Genomic DNA, 24251 nt, shown 5'->3' with positions numbered 1-24251 from the left:
ATTATGACTACTACCACTGCCAATACTACTGATACATCCCCATTGGCAAACTTTTTTTTTAAAATAATTTTTTAGCATTTTTACAGCTTTATTGGTCACGCAGGACCGACAGAGGAGAGGGCGAACGGGAGGAGAGGTGGGGAGGACATGCGACAAATAACGACGGGAGCTGGGATCGAACCCGGGTCGGCCGCGTAGGTGCGCGAGGCACTATGGTATGCGCCACGAGGGCGCCCCTACCCCATTGGCAAACTTAAAAAAATATATATATATTTTAATTGTCTTATAAAAAAAATGTAATCGTTTCATTATACAACTGGCGGGACAAATCTAGGTAATTAATGGGAAACACTGCACATATTTGATTAACATTACAATCACCTCTTTGCAAACAAGGTGTCAGTCTGTGATCGAATACTATGAATACGGTTAGTCCAGATCTCGACTTTACCTAAGTTACTAACGTTAGTTATTCCTTGGTCCGTTCTCGTTAACTTGCTGTTTAAGGTCTTTTGTCTGTCTTTACTTTACAGTGTCCAGTCAAGATGTCCAAGAGGAAAAACAAAGCGGCCAGCGAAACCCCCAGCAAACGGGACCGACCCGAGAGAGAGGAGGAGGAGGAGGAGGAGGAGGAGGAGGAGGAGGATGATGTTGTCGGTCCTACTCAACAACACTCCCAGCTGTCTCAGGAGGTTCCTTTCTTCACTTTGACTTGACATTTATTCATTCATGCCTGCAGTGGAATATATACTGAAAAGCTGCAGCACTTAACATCAGATATTATTGTAGATCAAACATGTTTATATATATATTATTATTATTATTATTGTATTATGCACAATCGCTGCGGGCAAGACCCCCCCGCATTTCATTGTATACTTGTATGCCGTGACAATTAAAACTCTTGACTTGACTTGACTTTATGTATAAGATAGATTACTAATACGATAAATAAAGACATTTAATATGCTGTACGTGGTGTTTTGTAGTGTTAAATAGCCCTACATTCCAACAGCCATCACTGATACTGGTCAGTAACATGGGTCTCCCAGTCCCTCTGCTCTGCAGTAAACACAAAATACATTTTCTGGTATTCCTTCCCACTTTATCCAATCAGGGGAGAGAACCCTAGATATTTTTTACTTATTTCAAGAAGCCTTGCCAAGCCGAATGTGCTTACTGCACTGGTAGATTATTTTACTTGTTGCATGGGCGTTTTGTAGTGTTAAATAGCTCTACATTCCAACAGCCATCACTGATACTGGTCAGTGATATGGTTCTCCCAGTCCCTCCGCTCTGCAGTAAACACAAAATACATTTTCTGGTATGCGTTCCCACTTTATCCAATCAGGAGAGAGAACCCTAGATATTTTTACTTATTTCAAGAAATCTTACCAAGCCAAATTTGTAACTTACTGCACTGGTAGATTATTTCACTTGTTTCCAGCACAAACTTGCTTAAAACTAGTTATTCTTTTAAAAATTTGTCAGACCGTTTTTGCAGCGTGGAGTTCTCTCTCCTGATTGGATAAAGTGGGATAACGGGATGTATTTTATGTTTATTGCAGAGCGGAGGGACTGGGAGACCCATTTTACTGACCAGACGATCCATATCAGTGGTTGTTGGGAGTGTAGAGCTATTGTTTTAACATGTAGATCACTTATTTTTACAAACATAAAAATACCGCTTACAGCTCCTTTTTAAAATTTACTTCCTACACGTTCTTTTAGGACATTTGAACTCTACACTGTGCGGAGTTGCGTTTCTCAGTCTATTAATTGGTCTTATTTGTTTCAATCATGTGACTCATGTCACAAAGAACAGGGAGGAGGGGGCTTCACTTCAGCTGATACTGATGGTAAATGCTGCATTTATATAATAACAGCTTTTATCCAAAGCGCTTTACAATTAGTTTCTCACATTTTACCCATTCAGACACCAACGGCAGAGGTGCCAACCTGCTCATCAGGAGCAGTTAGGGGTTAAGCGTCTTGCTCAAGGAAACTTTGACACGCTGCCCGGGAGGAATGGGAATCGAACCGGGAACCTCCGGATTACCAGACGACTGTAACGATGCATCGATTAATCGAAATGCATCGATTTTAATGTGACGATTCAACTGCATCGATTTGAATATGTTAGAATCGATTATAATCGAAATAAAATCTTATTTTTTTTAACCCTTTCACTGCCACACGACAGCCGGTTAACCCTTTCACTGTGACAATACAGAAGGTTAGCCCTTCACTATCACACAACCGACGGTGATGCTCCATCATTAGCATCATTAGCTCCGCGGATCTGTCGTGTGGCAGAGAAAGGGTTAATGTTTTTTTGTGTGTGTATTGTTTTTATTGACCTATAGTCCATTCATGCTGAGTGAATCAGTTCCGCCCAGCCACATTTGTGTATACATTTCTTTTGGGGAATTAACTGATAGAAAATCAATCGAAAATGTATCGTATCGAATCGTCAAATGAAGAGATTTCATGATGCATTGAATCGTTGCCTGAATAATCGTAATCGAAATTAATCGTTGTGAGGTCGCATCGTTACACCCCTACATGTATGTCTTCTTTGACAGTGAATACTGGATACTCAAACACATGCAAACCCAAACACAAAACGAACCTCATGGGCGACCGGGCCTTCTGCTCAGCAGCTCCTCGGCTGTGGAATGCCCTCCCCGGCTGAGAGCACCACAGTCCGTTGAGGCTTTCAAAAGGGGACTAAAACATAAATTTTTAACAAGGCATTTGCCTAAATGGACTGACTGATGCCTTGTGTGTTTTTAATTACTATTTTTTTTTTATCTGAATGTTTATTTCATTTCATTGGTTGTGTTGTTCATAAATAAAAAATTAAAAGTCTTATCTCCTTTCATGTAGCACTTTGAAGATTGTTACAAATATAAAGTGCGTTACAAATAGAATTTATATTATTATTAGTGAATGGTGTGTAATGTGTATACGGTAGTATAGTAGATGAAGCAGCAGGACGATGCTGTGGTTTCTGCATGTCTTATTGGGTTCACAGCAGCCCCCTCCTTCCTGTCTTCACGTGAGGGCAGAGTGAGGTGTGAGGTCACAGCAGCCCCCTCCTTCCTGTCTTCACGTGAGGGCAGAGTGAGGTGTGAGGTCACAGCAGCCCCCTCCTTCCTGTCTTCACGTGAGGGCAGAGTGAGGTGTGAGGTCACAGCAGCCCCCTCCTTCCTGTCTTCACGTGAGGGCAGAGTGAGGTGTGAGGTCACAGCAGCCCCCTCCTTTCTGTCTTCACGTGAGGGCAGAGTGAGGTGTGAGGTCACAGCAGCCCCATCCTTCCTGTCTTCACGTGAGGGCAGAGTGAGGTGTGAGGTCACAGCAGCCCCATCCTTCCTGTCTTCACGTGAGGGCAGAGTGAGGTGTGAGGTCACAGCAGCCCCCTCCTTTCTGTCTTCACGTGAGGGCAGAGTGAGGTGTGAGGTCACACCAGCTCTTATTTTTTTTCTATTTTTCTCCCATCCCCCAATTTAGTTGTTATGCCAATTCCCTTCCTGGTCGTTTGTGCGCATTGCCCTACTGTCGCTCTTGGGAGGGTGTAGACTATTACATGCTGCCCTACTGTCGGTCTGGGGAGAGTGTAGACTACATGCTGCCCTACTGTCGGTCTTGGGAGGGTGTAGACTACATGCTGCCCTACTGTCGGTCTTGGGAGGGTGTAGACTACATGCTGCCCTACTGTCGGTCTGGGGAGGGTGTAGACTACATGCTGCCCTACTGTCGGTCTTGGGAGGGTGTAGACTACATGCTGCCCTACTGTCGGTCTGGAGAGGGTGTAGACTAACACATGCTGCCCTACTGTCGGTCTGGGGAAGGTGTAGACTACCACATGCTGCCCTACTGTCAGTCTGGGGAGGGTGTAGACTACATGCTGCCCTACTGTCGGTCTGGGGAGGGTGTAGACTACCACATGCTGCCCTACTGTCAGTCTGGGGAGGGTGTAGACTACATGCTGCCCTACTGTCGGTCGGGGGAGGGTGTAGACTACCACATGCTGCCCTACTGTCGGTCTGGGGAGGGTGTAGACTACCATATGCTGCCCTACTGTCAGTCTGGGGAGGGTGTAGACTACCACATGCTGCCCTACTGTCAATTTGGGGAGGGTGTAGACTACCACATGCTGCCCTACTGTCAGTCTGGGGAGGGTGTAGACTACCACATGCTGCCCTACTGTCAATTTGGGGAGGGTGTAGACTACCACATGCTGCCCTACTGTCGGTCTGGGGAGGGTGTAGACTACCACAATGCCCACATGCTGCCCTACTGTCGGTCTGGGGAGGGTGTAGACTACCACATGCTGCCCTACTGTCGGTCTGGGGAGGGTGTAGACTACCACATGCTGCCCTACTGTCGGTCTGGGGAGGGTGTAGACTACCACATGCTGCCCTACTGTCAGTCTGGGGAGGGTGTAGACTACCACATGCTGTCCTACTGTCGGTCTGGGGAGGGTGTAGACTATCGCATGCTGCCCTACTGTCGGTCGCTTGGTTCTGGCCGCTTCTTTTCACCTGACAGCAAGGAGTTTCACTGGGAGAATGTAACGCATGCGGAGGTTCACGCCATCTCCCCCAGATCCCCTCCCTGCTGACAGGCGCCCCGACGACCAAGACTCATACCCCACCGGCTTCCCACTGACAATAGTGCTCGTAGGGACGACTGACCAAGCCGGAGGTACCGCTGACAGCTGGATTTGATCCCAGAGTCTCTGCGGTGGTAGGAACCCTCCCAGCAAGAGCACCGCACTGCATTCAAGACATGGCCGTATGAGGGGCGCTCGTGAGCAGCAACATGTAACACGTGTCCGATTTAAGCTCTGCACGAAAACAATTATTTCGTTAAATTTCAGCCTTTAGACGAATATTAGAACTTACTTAAATAGATTATAACCACTCAACAACACAAGGAAAACAGTTTTTTCGCAAATATTCTATTAAACTTGAACGACAATCGACCCTCAGATGGCTAGCAAAACCAGGCATAAATCAATCCCGAAAGCCTTGGGCACTGTTGAGGCCGGAACGCCCAAAATGGCTGCGCCAGATATGCATTTCACCTCCATCATGCAAGCCATCAAAGACTCGGAACAACGGTTGATGTCAAAGATAGAAAGCACTGTGGCTATAATAACCACGGAACTGTACGCTAAGATGGGAGACTTCTCCGACGAACTACGAAGAGAAATAGCTACCGTGCGTTCAGAACAACACAAGGCTATAGATCAGGCTAACCAAGATATCAAGCTACAGGCTACAGCTATACAAGCATTGGAAGAGGGAGCTAATCACTACTTCGATATATATATACCATATATGTGTGACAAATAAAACTAAACTTGAAACTATTCAGGGGAGACCATTTTACTCCACTCCTGTGTTCTCGTCTGCAGACTGCTGCCGAGGTGGGCATTGTGGAGAGCATCACCTTGAAGAACTTCATGTGCCATTCTCTCCTGGGCCCTTGCAGTTTCGGTCCCAACGTAAACTTTGTAGTTGGCAACAACGGAAGTGAGTCTTTTTCTGTGCCGTTTTGCGTTCTTCCGTGTGACGCCTAGGACCGTGTGATACCAAGCGTAGAAAGTCTTGGATATCTTTATCTACTAATATCTTTGGTGATTCAAGGCCTAAAAAGGGAAGGTGTTACATTTTGATCTGCATAAAAACAATGAGGATATATATTGTAACTAGTGCTGTCAATCGATTAAAATATTTAATCTGATTAATCACATGATTGTCCTTAGTTAACTCACGATTAATCGCAAATTAATCGCATTTAAAAAAAAATTATTATCTACCTTAAACGGATCTTTTTCAAGTTCCAAGTTTTAATACTCTTATCAACATGAGAGTCAACAAATGCTTGCTTTATGCAGCCATTTAACACAAAAGGATGACCCTCATGCATTGCAAATTTGCATCAAATTCCAAACAGAGTGATGCACAAAATAACTTAAAAGAAAATAATAATTTAAAACAATGAATAAAGTGTGCATGAAATAATAGGGGAAAGAAAACGTTAGGAACTTGTTACATTCACCCACACATTCACCCAGCTCTCTTTCTCTCTTGCCCCTTCCTCATCTCTCTCACCCCCTCTCTCTCTCTCTCACTCACTCACTCACTCACTCACTCACTCACTCACTCACTCACTCACTCACTCACTCACTCACTCACTCCAGAAACAAACATAGTATCAATGAGAGCATCAATAATACACCTGAGTGAAGTCTAGTTTAAAAAAATACTAATCTTAAGTTAATCGTGAGTTAAAAAAAAATAGTGGCGTTAATAGAATCGGGCGTTAATACCGCGTTTACTTAGACAGCCTTAATTGTAACGTTTCCAATAAGGGGACACAGTTCACTGCTGTGTATGTATATCCAAAAAGCCATGTGATTCCAATAACTTCTGTTATTGATTTGTAATATATAAGATATTCCTTTATTGATCCCCTTGTGGAAATGCAGGCGTCATTGCAGCATAGGGGGAGGGGATGTACAGGTATGGGCAGGGTAATAGTAGAAAACATAAATTCAGGCAATAAAATTATAATAGGTAAAAATAGGCAGTGTAAACAATATAATTAACTCTGAATATACGCATCTGAGCAAGTAGGCAAGTAGTGTAGTCAAAGGTGCAGGACGGTCTGTATGCCCCATCAGTTATATTATACGTTACAATAAATATGGTTACAATAAAACACTTAGAATCTGAATTAGGGATGCACCGATCCGATTTTTTCAGTCCCGATACCGATACCTGGGTTTGGGTATCGGCCAATACCGATACCGATCCGATACCCATTGTCTAATAACTTTTCTTTAAAAAAGCAAAAAAAAAAAAAAAATTATCCACGTTTTCTTTTTTTTTATATATTAAAATATATTTAGTTTTTAAGAATTGTAAAGGATCACAATTTTTCTGTTTTTGGATTTCTCGGTTTTTAATTTTCCCGTTTTCGGATTTCTCTGATTTAATATTTTTTCCTTTGGATTTAACCAAAAAAAACAATACACAATTATGTTTTTAACTAACTTTAATAATAGTACATCTACAAACAATGCCAGTGTAGTTCAATGTTCAGTGCCAGTTAGGTTATGAGGTTTCTTTTTTTCAATTAAGTTCAGTTCAATGCAGTTCAACTGTCTAAATAGTGCAATAACTAAATAATAATTAAATAGTTAAATAATACAAAATAATTGTTTAAAAGAAATCAAGAAAAAAACTGTAAATGTAATTTATTTCAAAGAGATGTCCTTTAAAGGTTCATGCTTCTCCCCATATCTGACATCACCATTGTGATACATGATGGATATGCCTTTATGTTTTCCTCAGTGAGGGAAGAGAGAGAGAGAGAGAGAGAGAGAGACTGAGACTTGTTACGCGCGACGCTAGTCAGTCTCGGAATGGATTTGGTCGCTTTTTTCTGCGTCCCCGTACGTACACCGTGCCGCACCACCATTTTAAAGTCTTAGTGAAGATTGATTTGTATGAAAACCGATGTATGTATAATTTAGCTAGCTCTCCAACGTTACTGTGATTAAAGCAAACTTTAATAAAAAAAAAAATTATATAAAAAAATATATAAAAAAATCTATTTTTTTTCAGGGGGGGCGGGGGGTCCCGCCAAGGCAATGGAAGGGGAAACACTGAAGTATACACGTTATGCGTTGTAGTCCGTGCAGTTTATGTGGGAGTCGGACCTAAACTGCACGGACTACAATGCATAACGAATGATGTATACCGTACTTTTTGGACTATAAGCCGCGGCTTTTTCCCCCATTTTTCGACCCTGCGGCTTATATAACGGTGCGGCTTATATGTGACTCGACGTGACCAAACCCGAAAATGTAAAAATCTAAATATTGCTTTTTTGACTGCATTGAAATGTTATTTATCTGTTCCCTTATTTGCTAAACTTAATACAACTTGTAAATTTGTTAATTCTTGTTATTTGTCCGACAGTATTGTGTCCCAATGCTAATTACATATGGTAATTAAACATTAAAACACCTGCGGCTTATAGTCCAGTGCGGCTTATATATGTACACAGCATTCAATTTAGCTGCTGCGGCTTATAGTCAGGTGCGGCTTATAGTGCGAAAAGTACGGTATATATTTGTAATCGGGTCATTGGAGAAATTAATGATGATTTTTCTCCCACTTTCCTTTTCCTAACGTGTTCTCGCGTAACAGGTGGAAAGAGTGCTATTCTGACGGCTCTCATCGTGGCCCTGAGTGGAAACGCACAAGCCACCAACAGAGGCTCTTCCCTGAAGGGCTTCGTGAAGGAAGGAGAAAGGTGAACATGCTTCCTACCTACACCCTCTGACACAGGCTGCGTCCCAATCCTCCACACTACTGTATGCCCACACCCTCTGACACAGGCTGCGTCCCAATCCTCCACACTACTGTATGCCCTACACCCTCTGACACAGGCTGCGTCCCAATCCTCCACACTACTGTATGCCCTACACCCTCTGACACAGGCTGCGTCCCAATCCTCCACACTACTGTATGCCCTACACCCTCTGACACAGGCTGCGTCCCAATCCTCCACACTACTGTATGCCCTACACCCTCTGACACAGGCTGCGTCCCAATCCTCCACACTACTGTATGCCCTACACCCTCTGACACAGGCTGCGTCCCAATCCTCCACACTACTGTATGCCCTACACCCTCTGACACGGGCTGCGTGGAGTGGAGTCAACTGCGGAGCTCTACACTAGTGTGGGGTGGATGGGAGCTCCATGCACCATCTCCTTCCAGGACCATGGTAATATATATATATCTCTCTGCTCTCCCAGCTCGGCCGACGTTTCTGTTACTCTGCGTAACAGAGGGAAGGACGCGTACAAGCCAGAGGTCTTCGGTCAGTCCATTGTTGTGGACCTCAGGATCACGCGGGAGGGGTCAAGAGCCTACAAATTGAAGACCAAATCTGGTACGAAGAGCTGTCTTTTAAATGTCTCCGTTTGTTTCACTCCAAACACATTTGGCTCATTTGGTAGAACCTAGTTTGGTCATAAAGATTTCCCTAGAGCAGCGATTCGCAACCTTCTTCATGTCGAGGACATCAACCACACTGATGCACATTCCTGTGAGTCTATGGAACACATCTGTAAGGCTTTTTTCAATAAAATTAGTTGTTATGTATTTTTAATCAAGTACTTTGGTGGACCACTTTCTGCCCTTCCAGATTCCAAGCTGTTTTTGCCTGGGCTCCGCCCATACTCGCAATGCGCTTTGAGTGACAGTCACCCACCTGCACTGGCAGATACCTTTGAGGGAGAGATAGAGAGGGACTAATTAATTTCGCCGCGGGGGGCATAATCCCATTGGACAATGCATTGGTAACTTGTTTCAAATGACAATATATACCCTGTGAATATTATTGCACGGATCGGAATAGGGGCACGCACGCGCGATGATAATTTGCAACAGGTTGACTGTGATACAGCGAGTGCTGATATGAGAGAGAGAGAGAGAGAGAGAGAACGCGCTCCCTCCCACCCGTTTTATCTAGTTCTCTGTGTGAACAGCTGAAGGTCTCTGCTGTCGAAACCGCTTCCGCATTATTTGCACTTGCTGCTCATATAAAAAACGTATCACAGTTGATTGTGGGCAGGCGGTGGCAGATCAGAATTCGTACACGTCACAGATCCGCTAAATTCAGATTGGCTTGGTTTAGTGAGGGAGGATCTTGTCTCAGCTGAGCTGAAGAAACGGGACTGAATGAGAATTTCACATCTAGTCAGTGTTGGTACAACCCCACATTGCTAGAAAACAATGCAGACCACTGGAAAAGGCCATTTATAAGATAGTTCCCCTTTAAGCAGCAGACCCCTGTTTGATTAGATTCTGTATCAGTGACCCCTGATATAATATCTGAGAAATATCTGATGTAACTTATAACATTGCATTTCTTGTAAACTTTCCGGTTACTAGGCATTCTGCTTTCAGAATTCGCACTAATTGTGGTACACGCAATGATACAACAGTAGGGCGGGCCATACTTTTTTTTTTTTGGAAAATCAATCGAGTGGGGTGTCTAAAATACGTGTTTTTTTGTGGGGAATTCAAATATGGGATTATTTTTCTAATCGGATAACTCCTACCTACATTGTTTTGGATTTCAAAATGGCCGATTTGACCATTTTTCACCCCTTGGCCATACATGGATGCCAACATGAATCTGAAGGAAATCATAACATGCAAGGTGTCTAAATGATGTGTTTCTTAATGGGGAATTCAAATATGAGTTCATTTTTGGGATAGAATAACTCTAACCTACATAATTTTGGATTTCAAAATGGCAGATTTTACCATTTTTCACCCCTTGGCCATACATGGATGCCAACATGAATCTGAAGGAAATCCTAACATGCAAGGTGTCTAAATGATGTGTTTCTTAATGGGGAATTCAAATATGAGGTCATTTTTGGGATAGGATAACTCTAACCTGCATAATTTTGGATTTCAAAATGGCCGATTTGACCATTTTTCACCCCTTGGCCATACATGGATGCCAACATGAATCTGAACATTAACTGTTGCTGCAGCAAAGACAAAAAGATTCCTGTGAAAGATATTGCCTACATCAAGGGACAGAGGGAAAAGGTTGGAAGTAAAGGACCACACCAAATGGCTGGAGCTGATCTGCCTGAGCACAAGAGACAGGTGAAAACATTGGAAAGGCAGGGGATGGAAAAGAAGGCAGAGAAAAGGAGAAGGGGCAAAGAAGAAAGCTTTGCAGCAGCAGACAAGGTTGCCAGGAAGGATTTTGAGAGCTTCCTTACAGTCCCTGAAGTTGAGCTCATTCCTGAAACTGACCCTGCAGCTTCAGCAAAGCTACGGAAAAATTATGATGAGATTCCAAACATCGCCCTTGCTAGTGTAAGGTATGGCATAGGTCTAAGGCCAACTGCAGCTATAGCAACTGCAGCTCTGATTGATGCAGGACTCATCTTAGAAGATGACACAAGTAAAGTGATTGATAAGAACAAGGTTAAGAGAGCACAAGAAAAGTTGATGCAAGAGCTGGGGGAAGAGTTTGAGGAGAAGTGCAGGGAGGAGGGGGGGATCTCCTGTATCCTCTTTGATGGGCGGATTGACATGACCAATGTGATGATGGAAGCTGAGGGCAGTGACCAATCTTTTCCTGCAAAGATCAAGGAAGAACACTATAGTGTTGCTAGTGAGCCTGGCAGCAACTATCTGTTCCACTTTACACCAGAGAAAGCAACTAAAGAGGAGTCCCATGCAGAGAAGATTGCTAAGGTCCTGTTTGCCTGGCTGAAAGAGAGAGGTTCTGATAAGACCTTGTGGGCCATTGGAGGAGACTCGACCAATGTCAACACTGGAGTGAAGGCAGGTGTAATGCGGAAGCTGGAGCTGCACCTGGGGAGAAAGCTGGTCTGGTTGGTGTGCAACCTGCACACTGGTGAACTTCCACTGCGCCGTCTCATTGTTGAAGTTGATGGGGCTACTCTGTCAGACAACAAATTGTCTGGGCCAATAGGACAGCTCCTTGATTCTGTTACAGACTTGGAGATCAATCCTAACTTCACCAGGATCTTTCTTGGCCCTCCGCTGATCAAGCTGCCTGAGAAGATCATTCAAGATCTCTCAACTGATCAACACTATGGCTATAAGCTGGTCTGTGCAATCAGGGATGGAGTGCTTTCTGCAAGGCTGGCTCTGCTGGAGATTGGACCGGTAAACCACAGCCGCTGGCTCACCACAGCAAACAGACTCCTCAGGCTCTGGGTGTCAAAGCATCAACTTAAAAGAAAGAACCTGAATAATCTACAATGCATTGTGGAATTCATCATTGGAGTGTATTATCCATGTTGGTTCAACATGAAGGTCAAGCACTCCTGGATCGAAGGGCCTAGGCACATCCTGTTTCAGCTGGACTGCCTGAAGTCTCAGAGGAAGGAGGTGCTGGATGTTGTGATGCCAACTGTGAGAAGATCTGCTTGGTATGCCCACAGTGAAGCCATCCTCCAAACACTGCTGTGCTCTGAGGATCAAAAAGAGAGAATTGAGGGGGTGGAGAGAATCCTGGCCATCAGGGGAGAGGGGGATCCAGACACTCAGCTGGGAGACTCCTGTGTCAGGATCAGAAGAACACCTCACATCAATAGTGACGCTTCCAGCATTGGTGGCTTAATCAGCTGGTCAGAAGATGTGTCAGAGCCACCTCTCACCTGCTCCCTAAGCACCTCCGAGGTGAAGAACTTCATCAACACCCCCATGGAGGTTCTCGACTGGCCTTGCCACACACAAAGCATCGAGAGGGTTGTTAAAATGGTGACTGAGGCCTCTGCTAAGTACTTTTCATAAGAAAAAAGGGATGGAGGGATCAGGGCTCAGGAGACCAGCAGGAGGCTGATGTCCAATAATGAATCCAAGCAGGACTTGTGCAACCTGATCAAATTTAAGAAGATAGATGATTGATGGAGCCCCATGGATTTTCTCAATAGGCTACATTGAGACGTTTGTTAAAATGGTTACAGAGGTTTCTGCTGAGTAGTTCTGGAAAGAGCTCACCTATTTATGGCTGACGTTGACTTTAAGTTTGTGTTTGTAGGTTGGTGGCTAAAGCAGTACAGTAGGAGATCTTGCCATCCAAGAATGAGTCCAATCAAGATATTGGAACCTGGCAAAGTTCAAGAAGTCAGGAAATCGAGATTTAGCACTTAGGTGTTTGTGTGCATTACAAATACAATTTATTATTGTTAGTATTATTATTATTATTGATCTTTGGAGTTGTATCCAGTTATATACTTAATAAATTTGATGGCTTTGTCATTATAAATGATTTCCCATATATTTTTTATCTTTGCAATTTTGTAATACAATACCAATGGGTTCAAATGGTAAAATCAGCCATTTTGAAATCCAAGATTATGCAGGTTATATTTATCCTATCCCAAAAATGACCTCATATTTGAATTCCCCATTAAGAAACACATCATTTAGACATATTGCATGTTAGGAATTCCTTCAGATTCATGTTATCATCCATGTATGGCCAAGGGGTGAAAAATGGTAAAATCGGCCATTTTGAAATCCAAAATGATGTAGGTTAGAGTTATCCTATCCCAAAAATGAACTCATATTTGAATTCCCAATTAAGAAACACATAATTTAGACACCTTGCATGTTAGGATTTCCTTAAGATTCATGTTGGCATCCATGTATGGCCAAGGGGTGAAAAATGGTCAAATCGGCCATTTTGAAATCCAAAACAATGTAGGTAGGAGTTATCCGATTGTAAAAATAATCCCATATTTGAATTCCCCACAAAAAAACACGTATTTTAGACACCCCACTCGATTGATTTTCCAAAAAAAAAAAAGTATGGCCCGCCCTAATACAACAGTCTCAGCCAGGTTCTAAAGACGAAGGACAGGGGCGGCGAGGCATAATATATTCTCTCATTGGCCTTAACTTCTAGTTAATTAAATGGTGAAATTAAACTAAATTAAACATAGTCTGTAACTATCTCTTTCTAGAACAGATGGACAGTTTTGTTTTTTCGTCAATGTGTGTCTGCATCCGTCTGTTGAGTTGGTATGAAAGCTTGTGCTGGAATTTCCCTTTTTAAATGTCACTTGGGTACACGCTGCACTGAAAAGACGTGGGGTTTGTTGACATGGTCCTGTCCTGTCCTCCAGGTCACATTGTGTCGTCCAGAAAGGAAGATCTCTTGTCTGTTCTGGATCATTTCAATATTCAGGTATAGTTCTTCTCACCCATTCACACTCGCCTTCACCTGTTTACAATTAGTTTATATTCATGGGCTGCAAGGGAGAAAATGCTTTCAGGCTATGTTCACACTGCAAGAGAAAGTGGCCCAAATTAGATTTATTTCGCTCATATGTGACTCAAGATTTTTTTTAGGAGCGAGACCAGTTCACACTGGAATCTCATATTGACCACATTTAAAAAGTATGTGAAAAAAATCTGATCTGAGCAATAAATCATAATTGAGAACTAAGGACTTGCAGTGTGACCGCAGCCTTAGAGACGGATGTTCTAAGAAATAAAAAATATATATTTCTCTGTTATTTGTACAGTGAAAACCAACACACCTTCATCAAGCACATTGCACAGTTTTTAGAGTAGCTGGATTCTTCTTACTTACTAACGGAACGTAGACCAAATGCGTCCACATTTTTATAGGATTCTAGCACATTTTCATAACAATAGCGAATATTACCGTTTTCATTGAGGTTTCTTACAAATTAACGATGCTTTATGTTGTCCTTTTATATGCCGATTCTCATTAAAATCTTAAATTGTACCATATGTCCCCCTTTAGACAACATATGTAACGCTACCTGTAAGATAATTAGTTTACCATTCGCGGTCGCTATACCGAGGTCGCAGTAAACAGTTTACCGCTGTTCAGATCAGGTCGAAGAATAGACACATCCCAGTGACCTGTGACCTGTGCTAAGGATCTTGGGAAATGTATTCATGTAGTTTTCAACATTTTCACCTTTTAATTTTAAACCAATGCTGCCATCTACTGACAACAGAAAGTGTTGTCTAATCGTCACCTTGAGAGCCACTTCCGTATACAGCGTCGCCCGAAACCCATTCTAGAGATTCCCACTTTATACTGGGAATGGGGCGTGGCCGTATTTGGTCCCAGACAATAAGAGTGGTCACTGTGACGTTAGTTGTTTCCAGGTCATGAAAACAGCATGACACTGTTTATTCTTGTACCCATAGACTATAAATAATCTTCTGATGACAAACTTAGAGATATGTATAGATATATACACTGTGTGTGTGTGTGTGTGTGTGTATATATATATATATATATATATATATATATATATATATATATATATATATATAATATTATTTATTTTCTTTCAAAGGTGAACAACCCAGTGTCAATTCTCACTCAAGAGATGAGCAAACACTTCCTAAATTCTAAAGGAGAGGGAGACAAGTACAAGGTGAGTTTATCCGCCCTCCCTTTTGATTGTGGTAAAATGGACTGAAAGATGATTACTGGATAATTAACAGACTTGGACTGTGATTACTCTCCTGTTTTTGTTTAATTTTAATTTTGTAATTTTGAATGAACCGCCCCTTTAAACTGTGGCGTTAGATATACAGAAATACCCAATTCATGCAACTCAAAGTCTCTTTAGCTTAGCACAATGAATGGAAGCGGACAGTGCCGGTTAGCCTAGGCATTGTCCAACTAACGCCTCTCCCGAAGGCTAACCGGCACTGTCCGCTTCCATTCATTGTGCTGTGCTAGGCTAACGTGCAGCCAGATAGCTTTCTACTGAACGCACAGAGAGGAAACTGGTATCTATCTTCCTGTCTCTCTCTGGAGAAGACGGTAAGCTAATTTCCCAAAATGTTGGCGTGTTCCTTTTTAAATGTCCCTAAAGCTATACCTAGCTAAGTCAAGTAAAATTTTATTTATAAAGCACATTTCATCCACGGAGGCAATCCACAGGGCTGTACACAAAAAAACTATACAAAGAAGGCACAGCATAAAAAATGATATAATGTAAAAGGAACACAGAAGGGTACAGTATAAAAGCGGCACATTCTCATGAATGGATTTTTAGTGCATTAAAACAAACTAAACAAAAGTGCAAAAATAGTATAGTTGCTAAAGCGAACTATCTCATCCCCCTCAGTATCTGTACTGGATACTACATGTGATCTCTCATCCCCCGCAGTTCTTCATGAAAGCCACCCAGTTGGAGCAGATGAAGGAGGACTATGTCCACATCAAGTCCACCAAGAACGTGACTCAGGACCTCATGGAACAACACAAGGAGGTATTAAAACTCCCATACTATGGAGTACATACTTAACCACCCACCCATACTAGAGAGTGTATATACTTAACCACCCTAAACACCCATACCGTTGAGCCACCACTAGGGGCAGAGTGGCGTGTGAATGAATGACTGACTCTAGGAATGGGTGAGTTAGTGTGACATTGCCGCCGTTCTTTGCTGGCCTCCCCTAATTTTACCATCCTGCTCTCATCCACTACAATTATATTGTTTGCCGTCTACATTATCCCATGTGAGGTTTCTCTCCTCCACATCGCCTGTGGTGCTTTTTTCTTATTGCTAGGTTTTTAGTGAGTTTTTCCCTTATCTTCATTTGGGGAATGTCTGAGAGTGTCGCATATTTTTTTATTTTTATTTTATTTTTGACTTGTTCAAAGAAGACTTGTACAGCCGTGGGGGCATTGCATTGCCTTGTGATTTCGGGCTTTACAAATACATTTGAATTGATTTGTGAATGCAGCATAAGGGCTTGTGTCCGTTCTAAACAATAAAATAACGAAAGGATAATGTCAATCAAAAGCAAGAATGCTAGTCTGTCAGCTTTTTTTTCTCTCACTGCAAGCGCTTCATCCCAGCGCCTTTCTGCCGGTGAAAAGCGCTATATGGACACGAGCCCCGACGTGCCATAGCTAGATTTCTCTCAGCACTCCCCTCATCATGGTCACTGTGGCTAAAATGTACACGACTTGCTGCGTCTCAGACCTTAGCGGACATGAAGAAGAAGTATCTGGAGAAAGAGGACCGCTATAAGAGCCTGGCGTCGCTGGACGACATGCAGACCGAGCTGGAGAACCTGAATGGGCAGATGGCCTGGGCTCTGGTGAGACAGACGCACTGTGGTGCCGCAACCACACTGAGCTACACTACAGACACACTGAGCTACACTACAGACACACTGAGCTACACTACAGACACACTGAGCTACACTACAGACACACTGAACACTAGACTAGAGCTGTTTCCCCGAAGCCTGTTTTTGGGCTTCGAACTTCGTCAGGGTTTTTTCAACGGACGTTCATTCCTTCGTTTTTAATAATACAAAATTGTTTCCAAAAGAATTTCTTTTTAATACATTTTTTTGTCTCATAAATATCCTCAAACTAAATCCTCAATTTGAATAAAGTGATTAATCTGATTAAATTAGTATTCCCCCCCCATTAAATCAACTTTCTTTAATGAATATAACTTTATATTTTTATACTTCTTATATTATATAAGAGTTTTAATACTATAATATTAGTGTAGCCTAATCTTTTTTTTTTATAAAAAAAATTCTAATGTTGATTTAGAATTCGAATTGATTTTATTTTATTAGGGATCCCCATTAGCTGGAGCGATAGCAACCAGCTAGTCTTCCTGGGGTCCACACACAAAAAAACATACAAAAACAATCACTATTGCAAAACAAAATTATTAAAAGTCAGTACACACAATGCATAATGAACCTACTGTAACAATTAAGATAGCTAAAATTACATTAGTGTAAAACAAAAACAAAAAATTACTTTACAGTGTTAAAAACAATTTAAAAACAATTTAAGATTCTTTTTAAAAGTGAATCTACTGTAAATGCAGCAGAGGTTCCGAGGCAGGCCATTCCAAAGAGTTAATGCTCTAAAAATAAAAGATCTCCCCAAAGCGCTGGTTCTAGGACCTGGCAATTCAAGCTGCCCACTACTGGAACCTCTAGTGTAATGCTCGTGCACAGTATTACTAAAAACAATCTGATTATGTATAAAAACAGGAGTTTTACTGCTCATGACCAACTTGAACAGCACAAGTATATTAAAAGACAATCTATTTTCAACATTAAGCCAAGAGAGGCGGGCATGCCAACGTAACGAACGAAGGTCAGAACCTTTGGGCTCAGCCCTACTAGAGACACACTGAGCACTGTGTATTCTTGTGTATTCAATATCGCAAAGGCAAGGACAAATATAAAAAGTCGACGTATATCTGTTAAAGGGGCAAAATTATGGAATAGCTTTGACAAAGAAGTAAAAATGTGTAGTTCTCTACATACTTTTAAGAAATTACTCAAATATAAGGTGATACATAAATATAAAACCTCATTATTATCCTAGTTATATTTTATCTATAACATAACTGTGTTCAAATAGTGACAAAGGGAAAAAGAAAAACATATTATATATATAAAAAAAGAAAGTATTAAAAAAAAGAATACATAAATAAATGTGTATACGTTTTGTACAACTATGAAACGTTTGTAACCTTTGCTAAATGATATACTGAATTATGTTTATTTTTTGTGTAAATAGTATAATTTTCGGGTCATTTTATTTCTTTTGTTTTTTTGGAAGTTCTACTACTATGCTTTGTAAAAAAAAAAAGGACATAAAATCATTCATAAAATCATTAGACTCACTGAACACTACAGACACACTGAACACTACAGACACACTGTGGTGCTGCAATCACAACCACACAGAACACGACTCGCAACGTTGAACTGGATTTCTAGTCTTCATCGTTCAATATGACGTATGCAAAATTCTGCACTCAAATGTGTAAAAAAAATAAAAACTGTCACTTTTAATTGAATCGCTTGTCAATTGTTCAGGGGAGTTGTTGAATTTCGTGTCCGTCTCTCGATCCCCGTCTGGTTTGACACATGGCGCGCTGTTCTCCTCCAGGTGGGTGAGATGGAGAAAGCGGTGGAGCCGGTGCGACAGAAGCTGGAGTCGGACGAGCGCTCCACGGTGAAGTTTGACCAGAAGGTGGACGAATGGAAGGTTAGGTCCTACTGTATAATAACTATGGTACATACAGTCCTACTGTATAATAACTCTATGGTACATACAGTCCTACTGTATAATAACTAGGGATGTCCGATATTATCGGCCTACCGATATTATCGGCCGATATGTAATATCGGAAATGATCGGTATCAGTTTTCAATAAAAAAATAAAAGAAAATAATTATTATTATTTTATTTTTTTTACATTTATTTAACCTTTATTTACCCAGGCAAGCAAGTAAGAACACATTCTTATTTTATTTATTGTCAAAAGTATGCATAATGTTGTGTTAATTCCAACGACAACAGATAATGTTAATTACCGGTACCTGAAATTATTCAGTTTTTTTGGGGGTGAAACCCAGCATATATCGGTTGATATCGGTATCGGAAATTAAGAGTTGGACAATATCGGTATATCGGATATTGGTAAAAAAGCCAACATCGAACATCCCTAATAATAACTCTATGGTACATACAGTACATGCATAGAATAATACTAGTAGCCATCAGCCAAGTGCTGGTGTGTTGGATGTAGTGTTGTCACGATACTGGAATTTCGACTTCGATACGATACCTTGAAAAGTATCGATACTTCGATACCATTTCGATACCAAAAAATAAAATAATAATAATAATATTATTATTTTTTTTTTTTTTTTAACTAATTTTGCTTTTGTTGCTGGTTGATTCTCCTCAGATTCTCTCTGGTACTATACGAGAAGATAAATACACTTTTAAAACCCTTTGTTTTAAAAAGTGAGAGAAGAAATGTGTGACTGCCACCTACTGAGCGCACCTTTCTAGTTTTGTACTAGTGTAGTATGGATGGGCTCGACCTGACGTTGGAAACGGGGTAGCGTTGTGTCGAGTTCATGCGTGTACTAGTGTAGTATGGATGGGCTCTACCTAACGTTGGAAACGGGGTAGCGTTGTGTCGTGTTCATGCGTGTAGTAGTGTAGTATGGATGGGCTCTACCTAACGTTGGAAACGGGGTAGCGATGTGTCGAGTTCATGCGTGTACTGGTGTAGTGTGGGTGGGCTCGGCTTGACGTTACTCCGTTTCCATGAAGTAATTATAAAGGTGGCCAACTAGCTAGCTTAAGCTAACGGAGCTAACGGACGGAGCTAACGGACTAGCTAACGTTAGCTAATAGCTTTGTTTACAAACTGAAGACAGGTCTGACGCGTCTGTGAGGGGGAGGAGGCTGCTGCAGCTTGTGTCTGTTGGTCTCTGAGGAGGAGGAGGACAGCAGCGTGTCTGTCTGTCAACAACTTGCGGGAGCAAACCAGCTGGTATCGATACTGCAGAAAGTATCGGTATTTCGGGAAATGAGTATCGAAACCGTTTTAAATATTCAGTATCGGTATGTATCGATACTTCGATATTTTTGACAACACTAGTTGGATGTGGCTTGTATGTACATTTTAACTACCCACCTGTGGTAATGTTGCTAACCTGGACTTTCTGAATCCCCTCACCACTGTGCCCGGTTGACAAAAGTTAGTTCCTGTATGTACAAGCGGGTCCATAAATATTTGGACATTGACACAATTTTCACAATGTTGTGTCTGTAAACCACCACAATGAACTTGAAAAAAAACAAATACTTGGTTGCAAATCCTTTTCAGTCAAGTGTGGAACCAATAGACATCACCAGACTCTGAGATTCTGTCCCTTGTGATGCTCTGCCAGGCCTCTACTGCAACTGTCTTCAGTTGATTGATTGATTGAAGACTTTATTAACAGATTGCAGAATGGGTACAATACAGTACGGCTCGATACAAACAATTGTTAAGGGGATGCAGACCAGAGAAAGACTTTCGTCTCGTTTACATCAGGGTCCCCCATTTTCAATTCATCATGACATTTATGACATGACATGACATACACAGTAAATCAAATCAAATAAAATTTATTTGTAAGGCCCGACAACAAGTCAAGAAGAAACATCACGATAAGTCAAGAACAAAACAAGAACACCATAAGGTCCAACATTTTTTTAAATAAATGCAAAATAAATAAATGCAACACTCCCAGACATACCCCACACAAAGGTAAGGAAAACGTACTAAAACCTAGCAATAGGACGGGGTGAGATCAGGGTAGGTTGAAGGAGAGAGAGAAAAGATGGGTCTTAAGCAGGGATTTAAAAGCTTCGACAGAGCAGGCGCCCCTGACGATGGCAGGTAATTTGTTCCACAGGTAGGGAGTGCGGTAGACAAAGGCTCTGTGGCCGGCGGATTTCTTTTTAACCCTAGGAATCGATAGAAGCCCCGCATTTTGTGAGCGCAGAGCACGAGCGGGCGAGTATCGAGAGATGAGATCGGATAGATGGAGCGGTGCAAGCCCATTTACATTTTTGTAGGTGAGGAGTAGCACTTTAAAGTCAGATCGGGCTTGAAGACTGTTTCATCCAGACATTTATGACATACAAGATATACAAATAGACAGTACTGTTTGAGAGAAAGAGATATACATTCGAGGGGGAAGAAACTGTACATTGGAGGGGATTGGGTGGGTGGGGGTTTGGACATTTACCGGGCCAGTTTCTAATTGGTTTTGAAGTTCCTGCTTGTTCTTAAGGCATTTTCCCTTCAGTTTTGTCTTCAAACCTGGATTCAGGTCAGGAGATTGACTTGCATAACATTCCACTTCTTTGCCTTAAAAAACTCTTTGGTTGCTTTCGCAGTCTGCTTCAGGTCATTGTCCATCTGCACTGTGAAACGCCGTTGATCTTTGTCTCATCTGTCCATAGGATGTTGTTCCAGAACTGGCTTTTTTAGATATTGTTTAGCAAACTCTAATCTAAGTCTTCCTGTTTTGGGGCTCACCAATGGTTTACATCTTAAGCACCTTTCTATATACTGTAAATTAAATGTATTATTATCTTGTGGTGAACCCTCCGTATTCACTCCGGTGGTGAAGTCTTGATTGTTGATCTGTTGACACAGATACGCCTACCTCCTGGAGAGTGTTCTTGATCTGGCCAATTGTTGTGAAGGAGTTGTTCTTCACCAGGGAAATAATTATTCTGTCATCCATGTTTTCTGTGGTCTTCCGGGTCTTTTGGTGTTGCCGAGCTCACCAGTGCGTTCTTTCTTTTTAAGAATGTACCAAACCGTTGATTTCGCCACACCGAATGTTTTTGCTATCACTCTGATGGGTTTTGGTTTTGACCTCTGACCTCACTCCCTGTTCCTGTTGCAGGACAAGATAGCGGAGGCTGAGAGGAAGTACAAGGAGATCCACGACCAGCTGGAGGGCATCACTCTCCGTCTCCAGGAGCTCCAGCCCCAGGGTGCCGCACTGAAAGCAGAAGCCCAGAGACGCACTAACCCCCTCAAGGCCGCAGAGGTCAGAGTTCAACCGACATGTCACCCAGACCTGGGTTGTGACTCGTTGGCCAAGCTGCACCGCTGGAAACCAGTCATCCATTTTCACCTAAGAAGTTGTTGAGAAACCCATCCTTTACCTTAACCTCAGTGGAGACTTTGTGTCCCACCCTGACTTAAAATAGAGATTGGGGGGGGGGGAATGTTTTTGTGAACATAGTTTTTTTAGAAGCTATAGCAATTTATTTTTACTTAAGCAGCTTGGCCGTTTAGTTTAGTGTCAACACCAGGCCTGAGCTGAATTTGAAATGAATTAATCTTGGAGTTCCAGGTTCGGCTAAAACAAAACTCTTGATAAACTGACCTGATTTTAAATGAGCAGCTAATTCCTCAGTCACCAGGGCAACCAAGACTGCACGATTGATTCATCCCTGACATGGTGGAGTGTAAACCAACACAGAGCTTTGTACGTTTACATTTTCGACATTTAGCAGACACTCTTATCCAGAGCAACTTGCAAGTAAATGACGACAAACTCTATAAATGTACTTCTGTCACTGTGATGTTTTGCACGGTGCCGTTTTAGTTTGTATCATTAACCCTTTCACTACCACACTACAGAAGGTTAACCTTTCGGTAGTGAAAGGGTTAACCTTCTGTAGTGTGGTTGTGAAAGGGTTAACCTGTTGGTAGAGTGGTAGTGAAAGGGTTAACCATATATATTGTGGTCTCCCTATGATGTGATTGACATGATACATATTAGGGATGTGCTATTCGAAAATTGCTGGTTCTTAAAGGAAAACTTCAACATTTTGGGAAATTAGCTTATTTGCCATCTACCCTGGAGTTAGACAAGAAGATACATACCCTTTTTCTTCTCTGTGCATGCTTAGCATCAGTCACTGGAAGTAGGTTCCTCCATTAGCCTAGCTCCCAACGCCTTCCTACTCCTAATGCATGCACAGAGAAGAAAAAGGTATGTATCTTCTTGTCTAACTCCAGGGTAGATGGCAAATAAGCTAATTTCCCAAAATGCTGGGGTTTTCCTTTAAGATCAAATATTCTATCCCATCCCTAATACATATATGCATCTTTCAGGCTGCCGTGCACAGGTGCAAAACCAACCTGAGAGACCTGGAGAAAGACCAGACCCAGCTCGCCTCCCGAATAGATGAGCTCAAATTAAGGTTGCTTTTCTTATTACTCTTTTCCTGGGCTTTTCTTTCTGGGGAATCTATATTCCTTATTTTACTCACCCATTCATTTGTTGTAATAAATGCATTGCATTCAGTCTTGCTTTTCTTTCACAGTCCCATCTGCTGTGTATTTATTTACTCAATTGACCTCTTTCATATCTCTTCCCTCAAGCATCAGCCACATCTTCATTTCAAACCTTTATTTAAACTCTAAAGGCAACTGAGGTTTCCCGCATTTACAGTCACGTCGAGTGTACATACTGAGTTGAGCAAAAAAAAGGCATATAAAATCACAACAATAAGACAAGTAAGGATAACTATCAATTAAAACATGTGCAACTTGATTGACAAAGGTTGGAGATTAAGGTTTTAAACTCTGCAATAGAATCTCAAGCTTTAAGGACTGTTGGAGTTCATTCCATGAGCTAGAGGGGCATCATAGTCAAATTCAGATTGAACCTGTTCAGAGCCAACTGGACATTAAGGACCAGCCGGTCACTAGAACAGCTTCCATAGGTACCAAAATTCCATTCCAATAATGATGTAGTATAAGGAGTTAGTTTACCAATAAGGGCCTTTAGAAATGAACAAATACCAGTGTTTGTTTGTTTGTTTGTTTGCTTGCCTCTCCATCAGCGAGGACCAACCAACCTTCTCATAAAGGACACAGTGATGCGTGTCGTATCTATCATTAGTAGGGATGGGAATTGATGAGATTTTATCGATACGATTCCATTATCGATTCGATCCCTGATAAATTTATAATTTAAATAAATTAATTGGAAATGCAACAGAACTAAGCTGGTTAGAATAACAACATGCAACTTGACATTTCTGATTGTCATTTATTGTTGAGCCCCCATGTCAGAAAAATACAAAAACTGTAAAAAAAAGATTTTTTAACTATACACTTAAATAAAATAATGTATTTGAGATTCTCTTAAACTAATTTAATCTATTGAACTGTAGTTGCATTCAACAGGTCGTTATTCCTCTGACTCGGTCATCTGGTTTTTCAGAAGACCAGCGCGCACACACACACGCACACGCACACAGAAAAGGCTCCGGAGAGA

General features: G+C 41.7%; 1 protein-coding gene across 1 annotated transcript in view; it reads left to right on the top strand.

Moving 5' to 3' along the window:
- Positions 1-632: 632 nt before the first annotated feature.
- LOC311235096 (structural maintenance of chromosomes protein 6-like) overlaps positions 633-24251 on the top strand; it is a 98996-nt gene continuing 75377 nt past the window's right edge. Inside the window, 11 exon segments of the mRNA XM_084322444.1 lie at positions 633-692; positions 5426-5543; positions 8232-8337; positions 8846-8982; positions 13724-13785; positions 14939-15019; positions 15764-15865; positions 16587-16706; positions 18541-18639; positions 21858-22004; positions 23081-23169. Coding sequence (XP_084178570.1) covers positions 5474-5543; positions 8232-8337; positions 8846-8982; positions 13724-13785; positions 14939-15019; positions 15764-15865; positions 16587-16706; positions 18541-18639; positions 21858-22004; positions 23081-23169 — 1013 coding nt within the window. The 5' untranslated portion in view covers positions 633-692; positions 5426-5473.

This window comes from Notolepis coatsorum, assembly GCF_963971535.1.
Source record: "Notolepis coatsorum genome assembly, chromosome: 10".
Classification (NCBI taxonomy): Eukaryota; Metazoa; Chordata; class Actinopteri; order Aulopiformes; family Paralepididae; genus Notolepis; species Notolepis coatsorum.
Note: the sequence above shows the minus strand (reverse complement) of the source record. Positions and strands in the feature narration are given on the sequence as shown.